General features: G+C 38.0%; 1 protein-coding gene across 8 annotated transcripts in view; it reads left to right on the top strand.

The window, feature by feature from the left end:
* BEND6 (BEN domain containing 6) overlaps positions 1–20,671 on the top strand; it is a 74,241-nt gene that overhangs the window by 24,388 nt on the left and 29,182 nt on the right. For 7 of the 8 annotated variants that reach the window (XM_039467971.2, XM_074398173.1, XM_074398169.1 and 4 more), the window contains 2 exons: positions 618–837; positions 11,692–11,869. In XM_039467971.2, coding sequence (XP_039323905.1) covers positions 718–837; positions 11,692–11,869 — 298 coding nt within the window. In that variant the 5' untranslated portion in view covers positions 618–717. The remainder of the gene's footprint in view (positions 1–617; positions 838–11,691; positions 11,870–20,671) is intronic. The other variant, XM_074398172.1, reaches the window with a different exon arrangement.

Raw genomic sequence — 20,671 nt, 5'->3', positions numbered from 1 at the left:
GCAACCATGTCCAGCCTACTTTATCAGATTTTGAGAAATGATTATTCCTTAAAATCTTTATGAAATGTACTATTGCCTTTGAGATTTTTTCCCCCATTTTTTATGGCAGAATTATTCAGTTTGTACCAAGGAAAATCCTGCATTTCAAGACTTAAGAACTTTTAGCAGGGAAAAAGCCTTTCAAGAAATTCTTATTGATTTCCCTGGAATATTTTAGTCTTTGATTCTCATGAAATCTATTATTAACGTCTTTTTCCTAAAGACATATAAGGTCAGTCCTCTGAGATATTGTTTCTATAAATTTGTAATATTTCTAATCTGTTTTTTAGACTCCTCATAATATAACTGACAAGAAAAGACTTAAAAAGATGATAAAATGTTACAATGTTTGATTTTATCAATGACAACTCACTGCACATTACATCATGAAAATATGAAAATCTTTGTGATAATAAAATTAAAAGATTTTTGCATCAAATGAAAATGTGTACTAAATTTGTCAGTGGAAGAAAGAATAGGAAACATTAATAAAAGTGGTTTATCTGAGTAGTTAGTACCATTATGAAACATGCAGTTGTGAATAAGTTATGTGTCCTGTTTTTGTTTTTGTTTTTAAGGGAAAACATTAACTTTTGAGCTCCGTCCAGAATAGCATCATCTACATGGTTATTCCCTCCTCCTAGGATATCAGAAAACCTTTGATAACTAATTGAGAAAATGCAGAAGATCTTGCAGACAGATGAAATTACCAATACACAAGCTTTTAGAAAAGGAAAGAGGAAAAGGACAGAGACAATGGACTCAGAAAACGGAAATAGTGACATGGATAAAGGACAGGTTGGTTTTTTGTTACCTTGATTCAATTTTATTATCTAGCTCAATCATAATTTTATGATTTCTTTCATAATTTATTAGTGCTTTTCCCTCTTCTATTATTTCATTCTTCTTTTTATTTCTTTATTCAATGGAGGAAATAGAATCCTACTTTTTTTCTCTTTTTAAAAATGTTTTGTAGAGTCAGAGTCTCCCTATGTTGCCTGGGCTGGTCTCAAATTCCTGGGTTTAAGCGATCCTTCCACCTTAGTCTCTCAAAGTGCTGAGATTACAGGCGTAAGCCACTGGACCGTCTTACGTTCTTTTTTTTTAATGTTGAAGTGTTGAGTTAGAAACATACTCAACAGACAATTTACCTGCTTCTATTATTCAATAACAGTCTTTAATTCAAGAAATTAAAGATCAGCAAACTGTCAGAAAATATTTTTCCTCCCCCCAAATACTGAAGAAATTAGAATGCCTCTTTTTTTTTTTTTAGACAGAGTCTCATTCAGGTTGAAGTGCAGTGGCATGATCTTAGCTCACTGCAACCTCCACTTTCCGGGTTCAAGTGATTCTCCTTCCTCAGCCTCCCAAGTAGATAGGACTACAGGCTCCTGCCACCACATCCAGCTAATTTTTGTATTTTTAGTGGACATGGTATTTCACTATGTTGGCCAGGATGGTCCCGATCTCTTGATCTCGTCATCCTCCTACCTTGGCTTCCCAAAGTGCTGGGATTACAGGCATCAGTCACCATGTCCAGCCAGTGCCTCATCTTTAAGACTGTTTTTCTTTTTGGACCTCAGTTTGTGGCCTGTCCTTATCACTGGTTTGGTCAGGGCACCTCTCCTATTTTTATTTATTCATTTGTTCCTTTTAAATCTGAATTCCCCACTTCCATTACCCACCTATGCTTTGGACAACCAATCAGTATATTTATTTCTGTATCTTTTTGTGTGTTTTTGTAGTACATATATTTATGTATATCTCTGTAATATGGTGTTTTATTTCATATATCCTTAATTATTTAAATAAATATTACATTCTTATAGTTTAAAATGTTTTTTAAAGGTGAACAGTGAAAAGTCTCCCTCACATCCCTGTCTCCCCCCTACCCTGTTCCTGCCACCAGCCTCCCAATACAAGTAATTACACTTATTGCTTTCTTGTTTATCCTTCTTGTGTTTCTTTGTTCAAATAAATCAAATATGAATGTACATTCTTATCCCCGCCTTTGGCAAAAAACTATCCATATATATTGCTTTATACTTTGCTTTTTGACTTAATATATTTTGAAGATATTTTCATTATTATATAAAGAACTTTGTCGCTTTTACAGCTCCATGTTATTACACTGTGTGTATTCACCATCCTTTATTTAACTGGTTTCCTGTGATAGACATAGGTTGTTTCCAATCTTTTTATTAACCACACAACACTGTACCACCTTATGTGTGCATCATTTGGTAGTACAGTAGTGTTATAGACCTTAATCTGTTTTGGATTTTCAATCAGCACTTTTTTTTAAATAAATTTTGTTGTGTGTATTTCAGGTATACAACATATTATTGGAAACATACAGACAGTAAGAAGGTTACTATAGTGAAACATATCCATCACTCACATAGTTGCCCATTTAAAAATTTTTGTGACAAGAGCAGATAAAAATCTATGCATGTAGCATGAATCCCAAACACACTACAATTTTATTACCTATGGTCCTCGTGTTGTACATTAGATCTCTAAACTTGTTTATTCTATGTGTCTGCTACTTCATATCCTCTGACTTACATCTCCCCATTTTCTCTCCTGTAAGCCCCGTCTGCCCTGGTAATTACTGTTTTGTTCTCTATCTCTGTATATTTGAAAGTTTTTTTAGATTCCAGGTATAAGTGAGATCATGCATTAATTTTCTTTCTATGTGTGGTTTATTTCACCTAACATAACATCCTCCAGGCTCATCTACTTTGTGGCAAATAGCGATATTTCATTCTTTTTTAGGGCTCAATGATATTCCACTTATAAATATATTAATACTGTAGTTTCTTTATCCATTCATTCATTGATGGACACTTTGCTTGCTTCCACACAATTAGCACTGTTTTTAATATCTGTCTATATTACTATGTATACATCTGATCCCTTGCTTCTAGCTGCTGAATAGTACCATGTTTTATTTATCGTTTCCTCAGTGATGAATACCCAGGTTACCTCCAGCATCTTGCTACCATAAACAATGACAAAGTAAATATTGTTATACATGTCCTTTTAAGAAACCATGTGAGGCTTGGTGCAGCGGCTCATGCCTATAATCCCAGAACTTTGGAAGGCCAAGGCGGGAGGATCACTTGAGCCCAGGAGTTTGAGACCAACCTGGGCAACACAGGGAGACTTTGTCTCTACCAAAAAAAAAAAAAAAATTAAAATTAACTAGGTGCAATCACTCACACCTGTAGTCCCAGCTGCTTGGGAAGCTGAGGTGAGAGGATTGCTTGGGCCTAGGAGTTTGAGGCTACATGGAGCTGTGTTCCCACCACTGCACTTCAGGCTGGGTGACAGAGCCAGACCTTGTCTCAAAAGAAAAAAGAAAAAAACTGTGTGACAATTTATCTGGGAAAATACATGGGAAAGTGATTTATACCTTTTAAGTTATAGGTTTATTTCTAATTCATTTGACTAGATATTGTAAGATTACTTTTCAAGAGTGTTCATATCAGTCTGCATGTCCAGTATCAGTGTTTAAGAGGTTCCTGTATTTGTACTTCCCAAATCATTAGCATTAATATCCAGAGTTCTAATTTTTGCCAAATTGATGGGTGAAAATGATACCTCATTGTTTTAATCTCCTGGTGCAGATTTGGGGGAACCCAAGGATTGCTTGAGAGGTAAAACAGTCACATGCTCTCGTAGGCCGGTATTGAGACTTCTTTAGCAAAAACTGAATAGCTTTCTAAACCACTTATTTCTTCTTTGTTCCATTGAAATTCCCTATAGCCAGAGATTTTATTTGGTCATAGATTGTAAGTCTGAAAACTGTTCTTTTCAATTATGGCATCTGTATTCAGCCTCTTTTCTCTCAAATTTATGACAGTTATCTAAACAACCATACAAAACAAAAAGCTTGAAGGTAACATCCTGCATCTGAAGCTTACCACTGGGCTAGATTTCATTATGTGGCAAGAATACTTAAAGAAAACTCTTTTTTTTTCTTTTTATTTATTTATTCATTTATTTATTTTTATAAAGACGGGGTTTCACCATGTTGGTCAGGCTGGTCTTGAACTACCGACCTCAGGTGATCCGCCTGCCTTGGCCCCCAAAGTGCTTGGATTACAGGTGTGAGCCACCAGGCCCAGCCTAAAGAAAACTCTTGAGAAAGCCTTGAGAATACAGTCTTACCTCCTGCTATTTAGACATAAAAGTAATTGGCTTTTTGAAAATTTGAAGGTTGAACATCATTGTACTTTCAGTTCATTTAAATTGCGTGTTGCACTAAGAGAGCCTTCCATGTCTGCTTGCAAACTGACTAGAACTGAAAAGGAGTAGCTGATATACACCAGCATTCTTCTTCCAGGTTCAGTAAGCTTGTGGTCTGCATTTAAAGGTATTCCAGGTGACTGTTGTACCAAATATGCCCAAGGTCTAACAAGAATCAACGGCTATCTAGTGTGCCTACCACCTGACCTCTCAGTAATTCAAATATATTTCAGGTTTTAGTTATTCCTACTTCTGGGTACTAAATTTTGGACTAGTTATAATATATGTTGCACAGGCTGTAAAAACATACCCAAATAGCATAATAATGGCTTATACAGGATGAAATTTATTTCCGTCTTACCTCATAGTATGAGCAGTTTAGGGGTGCTATAGCAGCTCCACATGTTGAGGGTCCCTCTTACCTTGTTGATCTACCTCCCTCAACATACAACCTCTATCTCTGGCTCTAAGATGACCATCCTCACTCTCATCATGCCTTCCCCTCTGCCAACAGAAGAAGGAGAATACAGGCAGAAGAAGGCATGCCTGTTCCTTTAAGATTATAAATACGTCAGTGGTCCACGACACTCTTGCTCATATCCTATTGGAGGGAACTTAGTCATATAGTCACACTGAGCTGTGTGGGAGTCAGGGAAATGAAGTCTTTAGCTGACAACTATGAGTCCAGCTAAAACCTTTACTGTACGATACAAGAATGGGAGAAGAGATACCTGGAGATAGATAGATAGTCTCTGCACTGTCCATTTTTCTATTAGGTTTTTGTTTTCTGTTTGTTTTCTTGGTTTATTCTGGTAGATTTCCTGTTCTGTCAATTCTTATTGATTTGCACAAATACTTTATTATAGAAATTGGTCTCTTATGGTTTGAGATATTACAAATACAGTCTTCCAATCTAGTATGTGTCTATTAACTTTATTTCCTTCCACTGATGCTTACAAATGGATTGGCTTTCGCCTTTTGTCCTTTCCTTCTTGTAGCAACTTGCTAAAACTTGCTAATAAAAACTAGACCGTAGATTGTAATTACTGCTCATAGGATTATGGTCTCAATAGGCTATCTTCAGTTTTTAAGAGTTTCTTATTTATATTTAATCAATATGTCATTTTTTCTTTGGGATTTATACATTTAATGTGAGTACATTAGCTATTTGTCTACATATGATGTTAGTAATTTGCATCACTATAAGATGTATGGGACATGTATATATATATGCAAATACATATATAACAATAAAATATGTAAACATATACATATATTTGTACATTTATAAAATGAAGGCTAGGGCCAGGTATGGTGGGTTGCACCTATAATCCCAGCTACTCAGGAGGCTAAGGCGGGAGGATTGCTTGGGCCCAGGAGTTCGAGGCTGCAGTGAGCTAAAATTGTGTCACTGCATCCAGCCTGAGCAACAGAGCAAGACCCTGTTTCCAGAAAATAATAATAATAATAAATAAACAAAATAAAATAAAGGTTGAATGTAAATGCTACAAATCATATAAAAATCTAATTGTATTTTCTGTAACAGATCTCATCTGACTTTCAATTCTCCATTCTTGATTGATAAGACAATAAAAAGCTTAAACTTGTTTATTCCTTTTCTAGTGTAAAACAATCTTTCTGAGCTATTATTATCTAAGTCACTTCAGGATTTAAGCCTCAGTGAATTCTAAATTCTTCCCTTCTTCTACTTTCTACTTCTTTTCTTGGGAAGTAAACCAAGTTTTTCAAAGTCTTACCTTCAGCCTCTGGGGAAAGATACTTGATCTTTTACTGAGGTTTTAATTTCCCTGCCTTGTTACAGGGTGTCCCTTGGTGTTACCATTGACCCAATCCTTACAGGTCCATTGGGGATTCTACTGGTAGCTGCTGCTGAAGTTTGCCATCCTGGCGCACACTGCCATCCTCTATAATGTTCTAACACCTTGTGGCCTCTCTGTCTAGATATTAAGCTGTTTGTCTTTCTCTCTCTCTCTTTTTTTTTTTTTTTTTTTGAGATGGAGTCTCGCTCTGCCACCTAGGCTGGAGTGCAGTGGCATGATCTCCGCTCATTGCAACCTCCACCTCCTGGGTTGAAACGATTCTCATGCTTCAGCCTCCCAAGTAGCTGGGATTACAGGCGTGAGCCACCACACCTGGCTAATTTTTTGTATTTTTAGTAGAGACGAATTTTACCTTTTAGCCAGTTTGATCTCAAACTCTTGACTTAAAGTGATCCACCTGCCTCGGCCTCCCAAAGTGCTGGATTACAGGTGTGAGCCACCATGCCTGGCCAGCTGTTTCTATTTCATTAGTTCTCCCAGAACTTATTATCCCCTAACCAGGACACAAGCACCATTTGGATTCTCCAGCTGTTTTGCATGACCTCTCGGAAATCTGGATGCAGTTTCTGGCCCATTTGCCTGGACACCAATTTGGCCATTTCCAATCTATGGCCCAGAGAGACACCATGTTGCCCTGATGCTGAACATGAGGGCTCCTTAGAGAACTTAAGAATGAGCAAGGAGCCAGCCTGCTGTTCTGGGATAGCCCCCATTTATCCATATGTCTCTATCATCTACCCACAACCCCTGAAATTCATCTTCTTTCCCCCTAAAGGGCAGGACAGGAAGAGCAAAGACCTTTAAATTAGATTTCATGCCAATTAAGTTCTTATTCCCCAGGTTCCACATCTACGCACCAGGTCTTTTCTTTTCCTGGGCAGTAGAGGCTTTATTTCATGCTTTTACCTCTTCTACTCTCACATTAATTTGCAAAAATTTTATACAACAAACTTCTAGGTTTGTATCCTTATAAATTCCACTATGTACTCCAATTTTCCAGATTTATATATATATATATATATACACATATATATGTGTGTGTGTATATATATATATATATATGAATGTATATGTGTGTGTATGTGTATGTGTATATATATATATATATATATATATATATGCCAGTTTGGTCGTTTGAGAAAATCTTTTTGTCTCAACACAGCTTGAATGTTACAACTTAAAAGCATGTTTTCAAATAACTGTCTTGCTATTGACCTTTAAGAGTATTTTTTAAACTAAAAGGTAAATGTGAATGCTTTTCTTTGACTGAATCTGTTCTCTACCTTCTCTGATTCAGTAACCCCCAAATTGAGACCCCTTATAGCATAGTCTCAATCAGAAGGTTGTGAATGAGAAATACGAATGGAAATGGAGAAAGGAGATTAATTACAGAGAAGGAAATTACGTTGTATACTAATACGATAAAAATGATTTTTCTTTTTCTTTTTTTTTTTTTTGAGACAGAGTCTCACTCTGTTGCCCAGGCTGGAGTGCAATGGCGCAATCTTGGTTTACTGCAGTCTCCACCTCCCGGGTCCAAGCAATTCTCCTTCCTCAACCTCCAGAGTAGCTGGGATTACAGGCACATGCCACCACGCCTGGCTAATTTTTTTGTACTTTTAGTAGAAGCAAGGTTTCACTATATTGGTTAGGCTGGTCTTGAACTCCTGACTTCAAGTGATCCACCTGCCTTGGCCTCCCAAAGTACTGGTATTGCAGGCATGAGCCACCACAAACAGCCAAAAAAATGACTACTGAATGTTTACTATGTGCAATGCAATATGATAGATAGTCTCTATTTATTGCTTCATGTCAGCTTTCATTTTTTACTTAAAAAATATGGTGAACTCCAATAAATCTGCTGCCCAACCCAAGACCTAAAACATTACTATAACTCATAACTTCCTATAGACTCCTTGCCTACCCCATCCCCTGCCTGCCTCGTTCTAAAGGCAATCACATTCAATTTTGCTTAATTTACTAGTGTTTTAATAGTTTTATAGTCTGGGTATGGTGGCTTATGCCTGTAATCCCAGCACTTTGGGAGGCTGAGGTGAGCAGATCACTTAAGGTCGGGAGTTTGAAACCAGCTTTGGCAATATGGCAAAACCTTGTCTCTACAAAATGTACAAAAAAAAAAAAATAGCTAGACATGGTGGCATGTGCCTGAAATCCCAGCCACCTGGGAGGCTGAGGCAGGAGAATCACTTGAACCCGTGAGGTAGAGGTTGCAGCGAGTTGAGATCGTGCCACTGCACTCCAGCCTGGGAGACAGAGTGAGACTCCATCTCAAAAAGTAAATAAATAAATGATAACAATAATAGTTTTATAAAAATATACATACACACCCATAATGTAGTCTCATTACCTGTTTCTATTTAAACATATATATTATGGATTATATATCATATATGACATATATTTATCTAGATAATATATCATTAGTTTTACCTGTTTTCAAACTTTACAAAAAATTTACCATATTATGTTTACTTCTGGAACTTGCATTTCTCACTCTACATTTTACCAAAAGTAATTCATTTTGGCTATAATTTATTCACTATCAATGCTGTATAATATCCCAACTTGTAACTAACACAACTCATTTGCCCATTGTCCTATCAATGGGAATTTGGGCTGTTTTCAGGTTTTTGATATTATGAACAACACTGTTACAGAAAGTCTTGGACATATTTCCTTGTATACAAATGTTGAAAGTGTCCCTTATGTATAGACCTATAAATCAATTACAAGATGAGAGGGTAGGTGAATGTTAAACTTTACAAGATAATGTCAAATGTTTTCCAAAGTAGTTTTGCCAGTTTACATTCCCACCAACAATATGAGGAAATTCCACTGATCCGAATCTACTCCATGCTCTTGTCAAGCTCATTCTATTTTTTTTTTTTTTTTTTTTTTTTTTTTTTTGCCCCAAATGATATCTCACTGTCATCTGGATCATCTTTTCCCTGAGTGTTCATGAGGTTGAGCATCCCTTTGTACATTTATAAGCCCTATGGGTTTTTTTGTTCTGTAAATTGTTTGTTTGTGTCTTTTGCCTATTTTTCCATTGGGTTGCTGGCTTCTTTTTCCTTACTGATTTGCCACTTAACAGTATTGCAAATATCCACCAGCTGTGATGTGTCTTTTCACTTTTTTTTAATGTGCCTTAATGAACAAAAGTTCTTAATTTTAATTTAGCTGACTTTATTCATCTTTTTTTTTTTTTTTTTTTTTGAAACAGAGTTTCGCTCTTGTTACCCAGGCTGGAGTGCAATGGCGCGATCTCGGCTCACCGCAACCTCCGCCTCCTGGGTTCAGGCAATTCTCCTGCCTCAGCCTCCCCGACTTTATTCATCTTTTTAATTATGATCAATGATTTTATGCCTAAGAAATTCTTTCCTGCCCCAGGTTCAAAATACCTGTACTTAGCTTTCTTGCAAAACTTAATTTTGTTCTTGATGTTTAAATTCTTAAACCATCTGAAGTTTTGTGTGTGTGTGTGTAATAAGAGATCCATTTCCTTTAATTTTTTTTCCAAATGGTTAACCAATTTTTCTAAGTTTCATTTGGTGAACAGATCCCATTTCTGCAGTAAGCTGCCATGCCACCTTTATCATGTGGAAGTTATTCATCTGCGTGCATCTATTTTGGGGCACTCTCTCTCTTTTTTTTTTTTTTTTTTTAAGACAGGGTCTTGCTCTGTCTTCCAGTCTGTGATGTGATCATGGCTCCCCACAGCCTCAACCTACCAAGCTCAAACAATCCTTCCATCTCAGTCTCCCAAGTAACCAGGACTACAGGTGTGCACCAGCATTCCTACATAATTGTTGTATTTTTTTGTAGAAACATGGTTTTGCCACATTGTCTAGGCTGGCCTTGAACTTCTGGGTTCAAGAGATCATCCTGCCTCAGCCTCCCAGAGTGCTGGGAGTACAGGCATGAGCCACCATGCCCAGTCTCGGGTCACTGTCTTCTATTTCTTGGTCATGTTGTCTATCCCTGAACCAGCAGCCTACTATTTTAATTACTCTGGATTTTTAATAAGCCTTTTTATTTGTGAAGAAAGACCCTGCTTCTTATACTTCTTTAGCTTTGGATATTCTTGGCCTTTTGTTCGTCCATATAAATTTTAGAACAAATTTATTAGGTTACCAAAATATCTTTTTAGATTTTTATTGAAATCATATTAATTCTATGGCTCAATTTTGGGATAATCAGTATTTTTTTTTAAATGAAGGATGTTCTTCCATATAAATTTTAGAACAAATTCATTAGGTCACCAAAATATCTTTTTAGATTTTTATTGAAATCATATTAATTCTATGGCTCAATTTTGGGATAATCAGTATTTTTTTAAATGAAGGATTCTACAGGAACCAATCTTGAGATCTCTTCCAAGCTTCAGTGTTTACTAGATATGTGACCTTTAACAAATGACAGTATCTCTGAATCTATTCTCTCATTTGTAAAGCAGGCATTTCATATAAAGGTACAGATAAAGTACCTACACCACCACTAAATGCCTGGTGTACACTCAACAAATACTTTATCATTTTCACCAATAATGTTGCAATCTAATAAAAACATTACTTGTAAATAATGAACCACAATTATAGTTTCACAATAAAATGATAATTGAACAAAGGGCAAATTAATTAAGCTTTCTTATCTTTGAACATGATTCTCTCCACATTAATTTAGATTATCTTTCAGTCAAGTTTTTTTTTTTTTTTTTTTTTTGCTTCCCTCATAAAGATCTTGCACATCTTTTGTTGTATATTAATGACATCTGTTCTCAGGATTTAAACATAAATACAGAATATTTGAGCAATAGGGATTGGAAACTGTCAAGAGAAGCTATAAAATTTTACTTTCTGGAGGTTTTTGTTTGTTTGTTTGTTTTTAGTTTTTACTTTCTTTTTTTTAAACCAAGAACATGTGTACTTTATTGGATGTCATTGTAGAAAAGTGTGTGAGGATAAAGGGTGGATACAGGACTCAGCTCCGGGGCAGGATGAGGAATGGAAGGCTGAGTACGTGGGAGACAGGTCACGGGCAGAACAGGTTCCCTGGCCGAGATGATTCCTCCTGATTTATTGATAGTCTTGCAAAATCAGTATTGGGATGGCAATAAGCAGAATGGTCATGATGATGCCCACGATCAGGGCCCAGACGTTCAGGCACTTAGCGGTGGAGGCATAGGCTTGGGCCCCGGTCAGGTCGCCAACCATCTTCCTGTCCCTAGACTTCACGGAGTAGGCGAACGCTATGAAGTCCAGGCAGCAGGAGTTCATGAAGAGGGTGTTGAACAGGGACCAGATGACATGGTCAGGCACGGAGGTCTCCCTGTGGATGTGGATCACTGTGGATGTCGGGGGAGCAGGGTTGTGGGGCGCTCCCAGCACATCCACTTCATGCTCAGTAGCAGCAGGTGCCTGTGAGAACAAGAAATTCTTGGGTCTGATGAAGTCGCAACAACATGCAATGGTTAACCTGGGATAAACCATTAAAGATGCTATGAAGCTTCTTTTGTTGTGCCTGCCTTCTATTTTAGAGAGACCCATATTCAGGAAATGCCTTTCTGCCTGGTGAAAGCTCCAGTGAGGATGAGGAGCCTTTAGCAGAATTGTCAAAGGAAGAATTGTGCACCAAAATAAAAAGCCTGAAAGAAAAACTAACAAACACCCGGAAAGAAAACAGCCGACTTCGACAGTCTTTGGTCATGCTTCAAGGTAAACTTTGAGAAACTTGACATTTTAGATAAAAAGGGCAAGTATGTGACCAGTGGAAAGTATTGCAAATTAGCTGTCAAGAATGAAAAAGAAAATGCATACCTCAGAGAGCTCAAAACTCACAGTTTTAGAAAAAAAAAAATCACATGATTATATCATTGAAATACAGAAGCACTCTATGGGAGCATCCAGTTTATGACTCAAAAAATTTTAGATTCTCTTACAAAATATTAAATGTTGTACTCATTTAATAGTGTTTAAGATATATTTATTGAGCATTTAATATACACCACTCATACTGCTAAGCCCTAGAGAGAAAAGATTATAAAGAGCAAATACGTCAAGGTGCTCATGATGTACTTAGGTCACCTCTCTCTGCTAGGGAAATCTCTAGAAAATGGAGCTTGTTGTGCTTTTTCATGAAATTACTGGAATTAGAGTTCATTTAGTACACTTTAGTTTTTTTCTGTTGGGAAGAGTGACTTGGGAAAATAATAGCATTCCACTGGAAACATATAAAGGAGAAAGATCATGAAATACTCCAGTGGCTGGAAAAAAAACAAAAAACAGAAAAAGAAAAACGTCAGCATAAGCAAATTAAAAACCACTTGGCTTAATGCCTTTTTGTAGGATCCTATGTTATGTCCAAGTGTTTATTTTTCAAAAATTATGCTTTCCATTTGTAATTAAGCACTATACATTATTTTATACAGCTGAATATTTTATAATTAAGCTACTTTGTTGGCAGCACTCAGTTGTAAAATAGTAAATACACAGAAAATAAGTCCTTCCAGTTGCTGTGTACAGAATGAGTATAAGCAGTACAAGAACGTGAGGCAGAGCCAACAGAAAGGCCATGCAATAGTCCAGTCTTGTGTCGTAACAGCCTACCTTAAGAATGATGGCTTATGGGAATAAAGAGAGTGGTTTGCAACATATTTGGAGACAGAACAGTAGTAAGAGACAGATAGAACATGGTGATGAATGAGGTTGAGAGTAATGATTCACATCTTTTCCTAAGAATATTTATCAAATTAAAGGCTTCATTCTTTTTTTTTTTTTTTTTTTGAGGCGGAGTTTCGCTCTTGTTACCCAGGCTGGAGTGCAATGGCGTGATCTCGGCTCACCGCAACCTCCACCTCCTGGGTTCAGGCAATTCTCCTGCCTCAGCCTCCTGACTAGCTGGGATTACAGGCACGTGCCACCATGCCCAGCTAATTTTTTGTATTTTTAGTAGAGACGGGGTTTCACCATGTTGACCAGGATGGTCTCGATCTCTCGACCTCGTGATCCACCCGCCTCGGCCTCCCAAAGTGCTGGGATTACAGGCTTGAGCCACCGCGCCCGGCAAGGCTTCATTCTTTTAAGTAGAAATAGCCACGTGTAAATACAAAGATGTTTATTCAATTAACAAGCCATTACCTCTTTATTTCTTCACCTCATTTTTTTAAATTAGTTTAGCTGTTTTATAGAGACAGGGTCTTGCTCTGTTGCCCAGGATGGAGTGCAGTGGTAAGATCATAGCTTACTGCAACCTCAAACTCCTAGGCGTAAGCAATCCTCCTGCCTCAGACTCCTGAGTAGCTAGGACTATAAGTGTGCACCATCACACCCGACCAGTTTTTTAAATTTTTGTGGAGATGGGGGTCTCTCTGTGTTATGCAGGCTGATTTCAAACTCCTGGCCTCAAGCCATCTTCCTGCTTCGGCCTCCCAAAATGCTGGGATTACAGGTGTGAGCCACCATATCTGCCTTATTTTTTCATTTTAAATACTTTATTTTTAAAACTGATGTCTTCTTTTAATAAGTTTTTTGTGATTTCCAAAGAATAGGTAATTCCCATTTTTATATCACCTCTTCCAGAACTTAGCATAGGTTGAAAAGCTAGTTTATAAAGTTAGCATGAATTGCTGGTTAAAAGCATTAATCTTGGAGCTATAGAACTTGGTGTGAATCCCAACTTTGTTTTAAAACTCTGGCATATTACTTCACTGTGCCCTTATTCCCCACTGCAATTTCCTCAACCAAAAAGCAGAGGAAATGGCTGGGCACAGTGGCTTATGCTTATAATCCCAGCACTTTGGGAGGCTGAGGCGGGTGGATCAAGAGCTCAGGAGTTTGAGACCAGTCTGACCAACAAGGTGAAACCCCATCTCTACTAAAATACAAAAATTAGTCAGGTGTGGTGGTGTGCACCTGTAATCCCAGCTACTCAGGAAGCTGAGGCAGGAGAATCACTTGAATCCGGGAGGCGGAGTTTGCAGTGAGCTGAGATCACACCACTGCACTCCAGCCTGGGCAACAGAGTGAGACTCTGTCTCAAAAAAAAAAAAAAAAAAAAAAAAAAAAGGCAGAGGAAGGCATATATGATTTCCTTGTTACTATGAGAATCGAATGAGCTAATTAGTAGAAATGCTTTACCTAGTACCTGGCACAAGAGAGGAACTCAGTAATGGTAGTTATTATTACTATATATTTTTATTGACATCTGACACATAACCCATTCCCAAAAAAAACAGTAGGCTAATTTTCATTATAAATATAGATGAGAAAATTTTAAATAAAGTGTGCCTATCAGTTTCAATAGCATATGAAAATTGTCACTTACTATGACCAGTTTCTACTCTTTCCCACACTCCCAAATTGCCATTTCATTTTCTTCTCTTTCTACCAATTTCCAGTCTTCTTAACTCTCAGTTGATGGCTTTATTTCTTACTTCTCTGAGCAGTGGGAGGATATGAAGCCACTGCCATCTCCCTGCACCTGTGCTTCTGTACCCTATTTACTTCCTATTATTCGTGAATAACCTGTCCTTGTGAGTCTTAGTCTCCTTCAGTGCACCAGATCTCCTTCAGTGCAGACCCATCTACTCCATCTCCTGCAAGATCAAATTTTCCTTCTCTAATGAATCATTCCCATTAGTATCAAACATACGATTATTTCTCCCCCTTAAAAAACAAAAAAACTGCTCTTTCAGACCATTTGCTTTTCTGCCGTCTTCTATTTTTCTCCTTCCATTTACGGAAAAACACCTTAAAAGTCTTGACTATACACACTCTACATATTCAGCTTCTTCCTTGTTATTCTCTCTGGATCCCACTCCAATTAGATCCTTTTAATTTTATTGTAATTTTTCTTCTCATGACAATCATTCATCTCCATGTATTAGCTTGCTAGGGCTGCAGTGGCAAAGTATCACAAACTAGGTTGCTTAAATACAGGAATTTATTCTCTCACAGGTCTGGAAGTCGGAGTTACAAAATCAAAGTGTCAGCAGGGCCATGCTTCCCCTGTAGGTGCTAGGATGAATCTGTTCATGTTTCTGTCCTAACTTCTCATTGTTCCTTGGATAAGTCAGCATAACCCCAATCTTCACAGGGTGTTCTCCTTGTGTGCTTCTCTATGTGTGTCTAAACTTCTCCCTTTTTATAAGAACACCAGTCATATTATATTAGGGTCCACCCTAATAACCTCATTTCAACTTGATTATATCTGTAAAAATCCTGTGTTTAAATAAGGTCACATTCTGAGGTAACAGGAGTTAGTCTTCCAACACATCTTTTTATGGGGACACAGTTCACTTATGATATTCTGCATTGTTAACCTCAGTAGTCATTTCTCAATTATCATCTTAAACATCCTCTTACCAGCATTTTGACACATTTGGACAACTCTCCATCCTTGAAAAAGATCCTTTACCCACTTTCCAGGATACCACATTCACCAGCTTTCTTCCTGTATTGCTGGTCTTTCCATCTTATTCCATTTAGCTGATTCATCATCTCATCCTCTAAATATTTGATGATTCCCCTGGCTCAGTACTTGGACTTTTTTCTTTTCAATGTGCTTCATTCTCTAGATGTTCCCTCTCCAATAATATGGTGTTAAAATCCATCAGTGAGGCCAGGCACAGTGGCTCGCAGCTGTAATCCAGCACTTTGAGAGGCCAAAGAGGGTGGATCACTTAAAGCCAGGATTTTGAGACCATCGTGGGAAACATGGCGAAACTTCATTTCTACTCAAAATACAAAAATTAGCCAGGCATGGTGGTGCATGGGTATGGTCCCAGCTACCCGGGAGGCTGAGGCAAGAGAACTGCTTGAACCCGGCGGGGTGGATGTTGCAGTGAACTGAGATAGCACCACTGCACTCTAGCCTGAGTGACATAGTGAGACTCTGTTAAAAAAAAAAAAAAAAACAAAACAAAAAAAAAAAAAAACCTCAATGAACTATGATTGTCAGATATCTGTCTCCTGCCTAGGCCTCTACAACTCGTTGTCTAACTACATATTTGACATGACTGATAGGCTAAAATGTTTCAAACCACATTCCTCATCCCCCTCAATCTGTTTCTTTCTTCCTCATCTTAGCTAGTGCTAACTTCATTGTTCAAGTTACGCCAGAAACTATGATGTTATCTTCATGTTATCTTCTATTTCTGTATTTATTTTACACCCCACACTCAGTCCATTAGCAAATCCCACTAGCTTTGCCTTCAAAATATTTCTGAAACTCAGTACCTTTTACCACCCCTACTGCTGCTACTCTGGTCCTAGCCACCATTACCTCTCATCTATATAATTAAGGTGGCATCATAACTTGCATCCCTACTTTTTTTTTTTTTTTTGAGATGGAGACAGGGTTTCACCAGATTGATCAGGCTGATCTTGAACTCCTGACCTTGTGATCTGCCCAGCTTGACCTCCCAAAATGGTGAGATTACAGGCGTGAGCCACTGCACCCAGCCACATCCCTACCTCTAGTCTTGTTCCTATTGCAGTCTGTTCTCAAAACCTCAATGAGAATGTTTCTGTTAAATGTAAATCAGTTCATGTCCTCCTGTACTTAAAATTCTTCAGTGGATTCGTACCTCACTTAGGATAAAAACTAAAGTTCTTTTTTAATCTTTGCTTCCTTACATGATCTGGCTATCTCCCCTCCATTTACCTCTCTGGCCTTGTTTTCTTCTCCTCATCCTCTCCTCTGTGATTCAAACACACTGGACCACTTGCTTTCCCTCCGAATACATCAGGCATGATCTTGTCTTCAGTGTCTGTGCTTTCCATCCCTTCTGCCTAGAATGTTCTTCCTCCAGGTATCCATATGCCTTCAACCTCCAGTTCTTTCAGATTTTCACTGCAAATTCATCTTTTACCTGATCTTCCTCCCATCTAAAATGTTAGCCTCTCATCTCCTGGTTTTTATTCTTCTCCCGTGTTTTGTTTCCTTTTTGGCACTTGCAACTCTATGTAATCTACTGTGCATTTAATATTGTCCACCTCCTCATCTCCCCACCGCATAAACACACACTAGAATTTAACCCTAGAAATGAAGTAGTAAAGTTGGCAATTGACTCGACTTCAGGCAACAGAAAAAGTCAGGAACTGCCTACTGCCACTGCAGTGTTCGTTCATGCATAAATACTTATAAAGTCCCTACCACGTGAAAAGCACTATTCTAAGTACCTAGGAAAATCAATGGACAAAACAGGTGAATATTCCTGCTTTCAAGGAGAGGGAGAGAGGGAGAGAGGGAGAGAGGGAGAGAGAGAGAGAGAGAGAGAGAGAGAGAGAGAGAGAGAGAGAAAGGGATGGTTAAAAACCATAAAAAATGATAATCAAGTGAATTGTATAATATGTTGGATGGTAAAAGGTGCTATGGAAAAAATAGAGGCTGCAAAAAAGGATTACATTTTGAGGGAGAGGGAGTGGTTTACAATTTTAATGGCATGGTGATAGCAGGCCTCCTTGTAAAGCTGAAGTTGGGAACTAGGAAGATACCAGAAAGTTGAAATTTCTTGTATAATATTATTAAGAAAGGGATCTAAGGGAAGACAGCATGCTGGTTATTTACTTTGTTTGCAATAATGTTCCTAACTCTTTAAAAATTAGAGCTGTTTCTGTGTTTATAAAGCCTGCTAACTAAGAAAAATGGCAGCAGGAATATGCCATTCTAGACATTCAGGATGGCAAAAGTGTGTGTGCTATATGTGTGTGTGCGTTAAGCATTTAATACATACCTTGTGCACCACAGCTGCCCAACACAATAGGATGTGAAAGAAAATAAGTGATATATCAATTATATAGAAAGGTATTACATTATCAATATTTATCATGTGTACACCTAGGAATAACAAATCCTCAACTAAAACTCGACTCTTAAAATAATGAGATTTTAGTAAATAATGAAAAATCAATGTTTTAAGACCCCAAAAATCAACTGAAAAAGGATTAAAGACAAACATAAGATCAGAAACTGTGAAACTTCTAGAAGAAAGCATTGGGAAATAGTTTCTGACATTGGACTGGGAAAGGATTTTTTTTAATAAGACCTCAAAAGCATAGGCAACAAAAGCAAAAATAGACAAATAGAATTACATCAAATCAAAAAGCTTCTACACAACAAAGGAAACAATCAACAGAGTGAAGAGACAACCTATGAAATGGAGAGAATGTTTGTGAACTCTGGATCTGACATGAGGTTAACATCCAGAAAATATAGGTAACTCAAACAAACCAATAGCAAAAAATCAAATAATTCTTTTTTTTTTTAAATGGGCAAGAAAATTGCTGGGTGCATGAGCCCACTCCCCTGAGGTCATGGTTCACTCATTAGAGTGCACCAGCAACCAACAGAATGGGAAAAATGTTTTGCAATCTACCCATCTGACAAAGGGCTAATATCCAGAATCTACAAAGAATTAAAACAGATTTTTTTTTTTTTTTTTTTTTTTTTTTTTGAGACGGAGTTTCGCTCGTTACCCAGGCTGGAGTGCAATGGCGCGATCTCGGCTCACCGCAACCTCCGCCTCCTGGGTTCAGGCAATTCTCCTGCCTCAGCTTCCTGAGCAGCTGGGATTACAGGCACACGCCACCATGCCCAGCTAATTTTTTTGTATTTTTAGTAGAGACGGGGTTTCACCATGTTGACCAGGATGGTCTCAATCTCTTGACCTCGTGATCCACCCGCCTCAGCCTCCCAAAGTGCTGGGATTACAGGCTTGAGCCACCGTGCCCGGCCCTTCTAAAACAGATTTACAAGAAAAAAAACAAACAAACCCTTCCAAAAGTGGGCAAAGGATATGAAGAGACGCTTTTCAAAAGAAGACATATATGAGGCCAATAATCATATGAAAAAATGCTCCTCATCACTGATTATTAGAGAATGCAAGTCAAAACCACATTGAGATACCACCTCACACCAGTTAGACTGGTGATCATTAAAAAATCTGGAGACAACAGATGCTAGAGAGGATGTGAAGAAATAGGAACACTTTTACACTGTCGGTGGGAGTGTAAACTTCCAACCATAGTGGAAGACAGTGTGACGCTTCCTCAAGAACCTAGAAATAGAAATTCCATTTGACCCAGCAATCCCATTACTGGATATATACCCAAAGGATTATAAATCATTCTATTATAAAGACAGATGCACATGTATGTTCATACTGGCACTGTTTGCAATAGCAAAGACCTGGAATCAACCCAAATGCCCATCGACAATAGACTGGACAAGGAAAATTGGCACATATACACCATGGAATACTATTCAGCCATCAAAAATGATGTGTTTGTGTCCTTTGTAGGGACATGGGTGAATCTGGAAACCATCATTCTCAGCAAACTGACACAAGAACAGAAAATCAAACACCACATTTTCTCACTCATAGGCAGGTGGTGAACAATGAGAACACATGGACACAGGGAGGGGAGCATCACACATTGGTGTCTGTTGGGGGGGCGAGGGAGAGACAGTGGGGAGTGGGGAGATCAGGAAGGCATAACATGGGGAGAAATGCCAGATGTAGGTGATGGGGAGGATGGAGGCAGCAAACCACATTGCCATGTGTGTACCTATGCAACAATCCTGCATGATCTGCATGCGTACCCCAGAATGTAAGTACAATAAATTAAAAACAAAAAGCTTCTGCACATCAAAAGAAAATATCAACAGAATAAAACAGAAAACATACAGAATGGGAGAAAATATTTGCAAAGTACACATTTGACAAAGGTTTAACATCCACAATCTATAAGGAACTTAAACTACAAGCAAAAAACAAATAATCCCATTAAAAATGGGCAAAAGACATGAACAGACACTTCTCAAAAGAAGACATACAAGTGGCCAAAAAACATGAAAAAGTGCTCCACCCGGTGAGATACCATCTCATACCAGTTAGAATGGCTACTATTAGAAACTTGAAAAACAACAGATGCTGGCAAGGCTGTGGAGAAAAGGGAATGCTTATACACTTTGGTGGACATGTAAATTAGTTCAGTCACTAAGGAAGGCAATTTGAAGACTTCTCAAAGAACTGAAAACAGAACTACCATTCAATCCAGCAATCCCATTACTGGGTATATATTCAAAGGAAAATAAATCATTCTATCAAAAGATACATGCACTCTCATGTTCATCACAGTGTAATTCACAATAGCAAAGACACGAATCAACCTAGATGTCCATCAATGGTGAATTGGATGAAGAAAATGTGTTGCATATACACCATGGAATACTATGCAGTCATAAAAAAGAACAAAGCCATGTCCTTTGCAGCAACATGGTTAGAGCTGGAGGCCATTCTCCAAAGTGAATTGACACAGGAAGAGAAAACTGAATACCACAGGTTCTCACTTATAAGTGGGAGTTAAGAGTGAGACTGTTTAAAAAAAAAAAAGTGGGCAAAGAATCTGAATAAATATTTTTCAAAAGAAGACACAAAAGGCTGGGTGCCATGGCTCACACCTGTATTCTTAGAACTTTGGGAGGCCAAGACAGGCGGACCACCTGAGATCAGG

The sequence above is a fragment of the Saimiri boliviensis genome, chromosome 4 (assembly GCF_048565385.1).
Source record: "Saimiri boliviensis isolate mSaiBol1 chromosome 4, mSaiBol1.pri, whole genome shotgun sequence".
Lineage (NCBI taxonomy): Eukaryota > Metazoa > Chordata > Mammalia > Primates > Cebidae > Saimiri > Saimiri boliviensis.
This window is presented reverse-complemented; position numbering and strand designations above follow the sequence as displayed.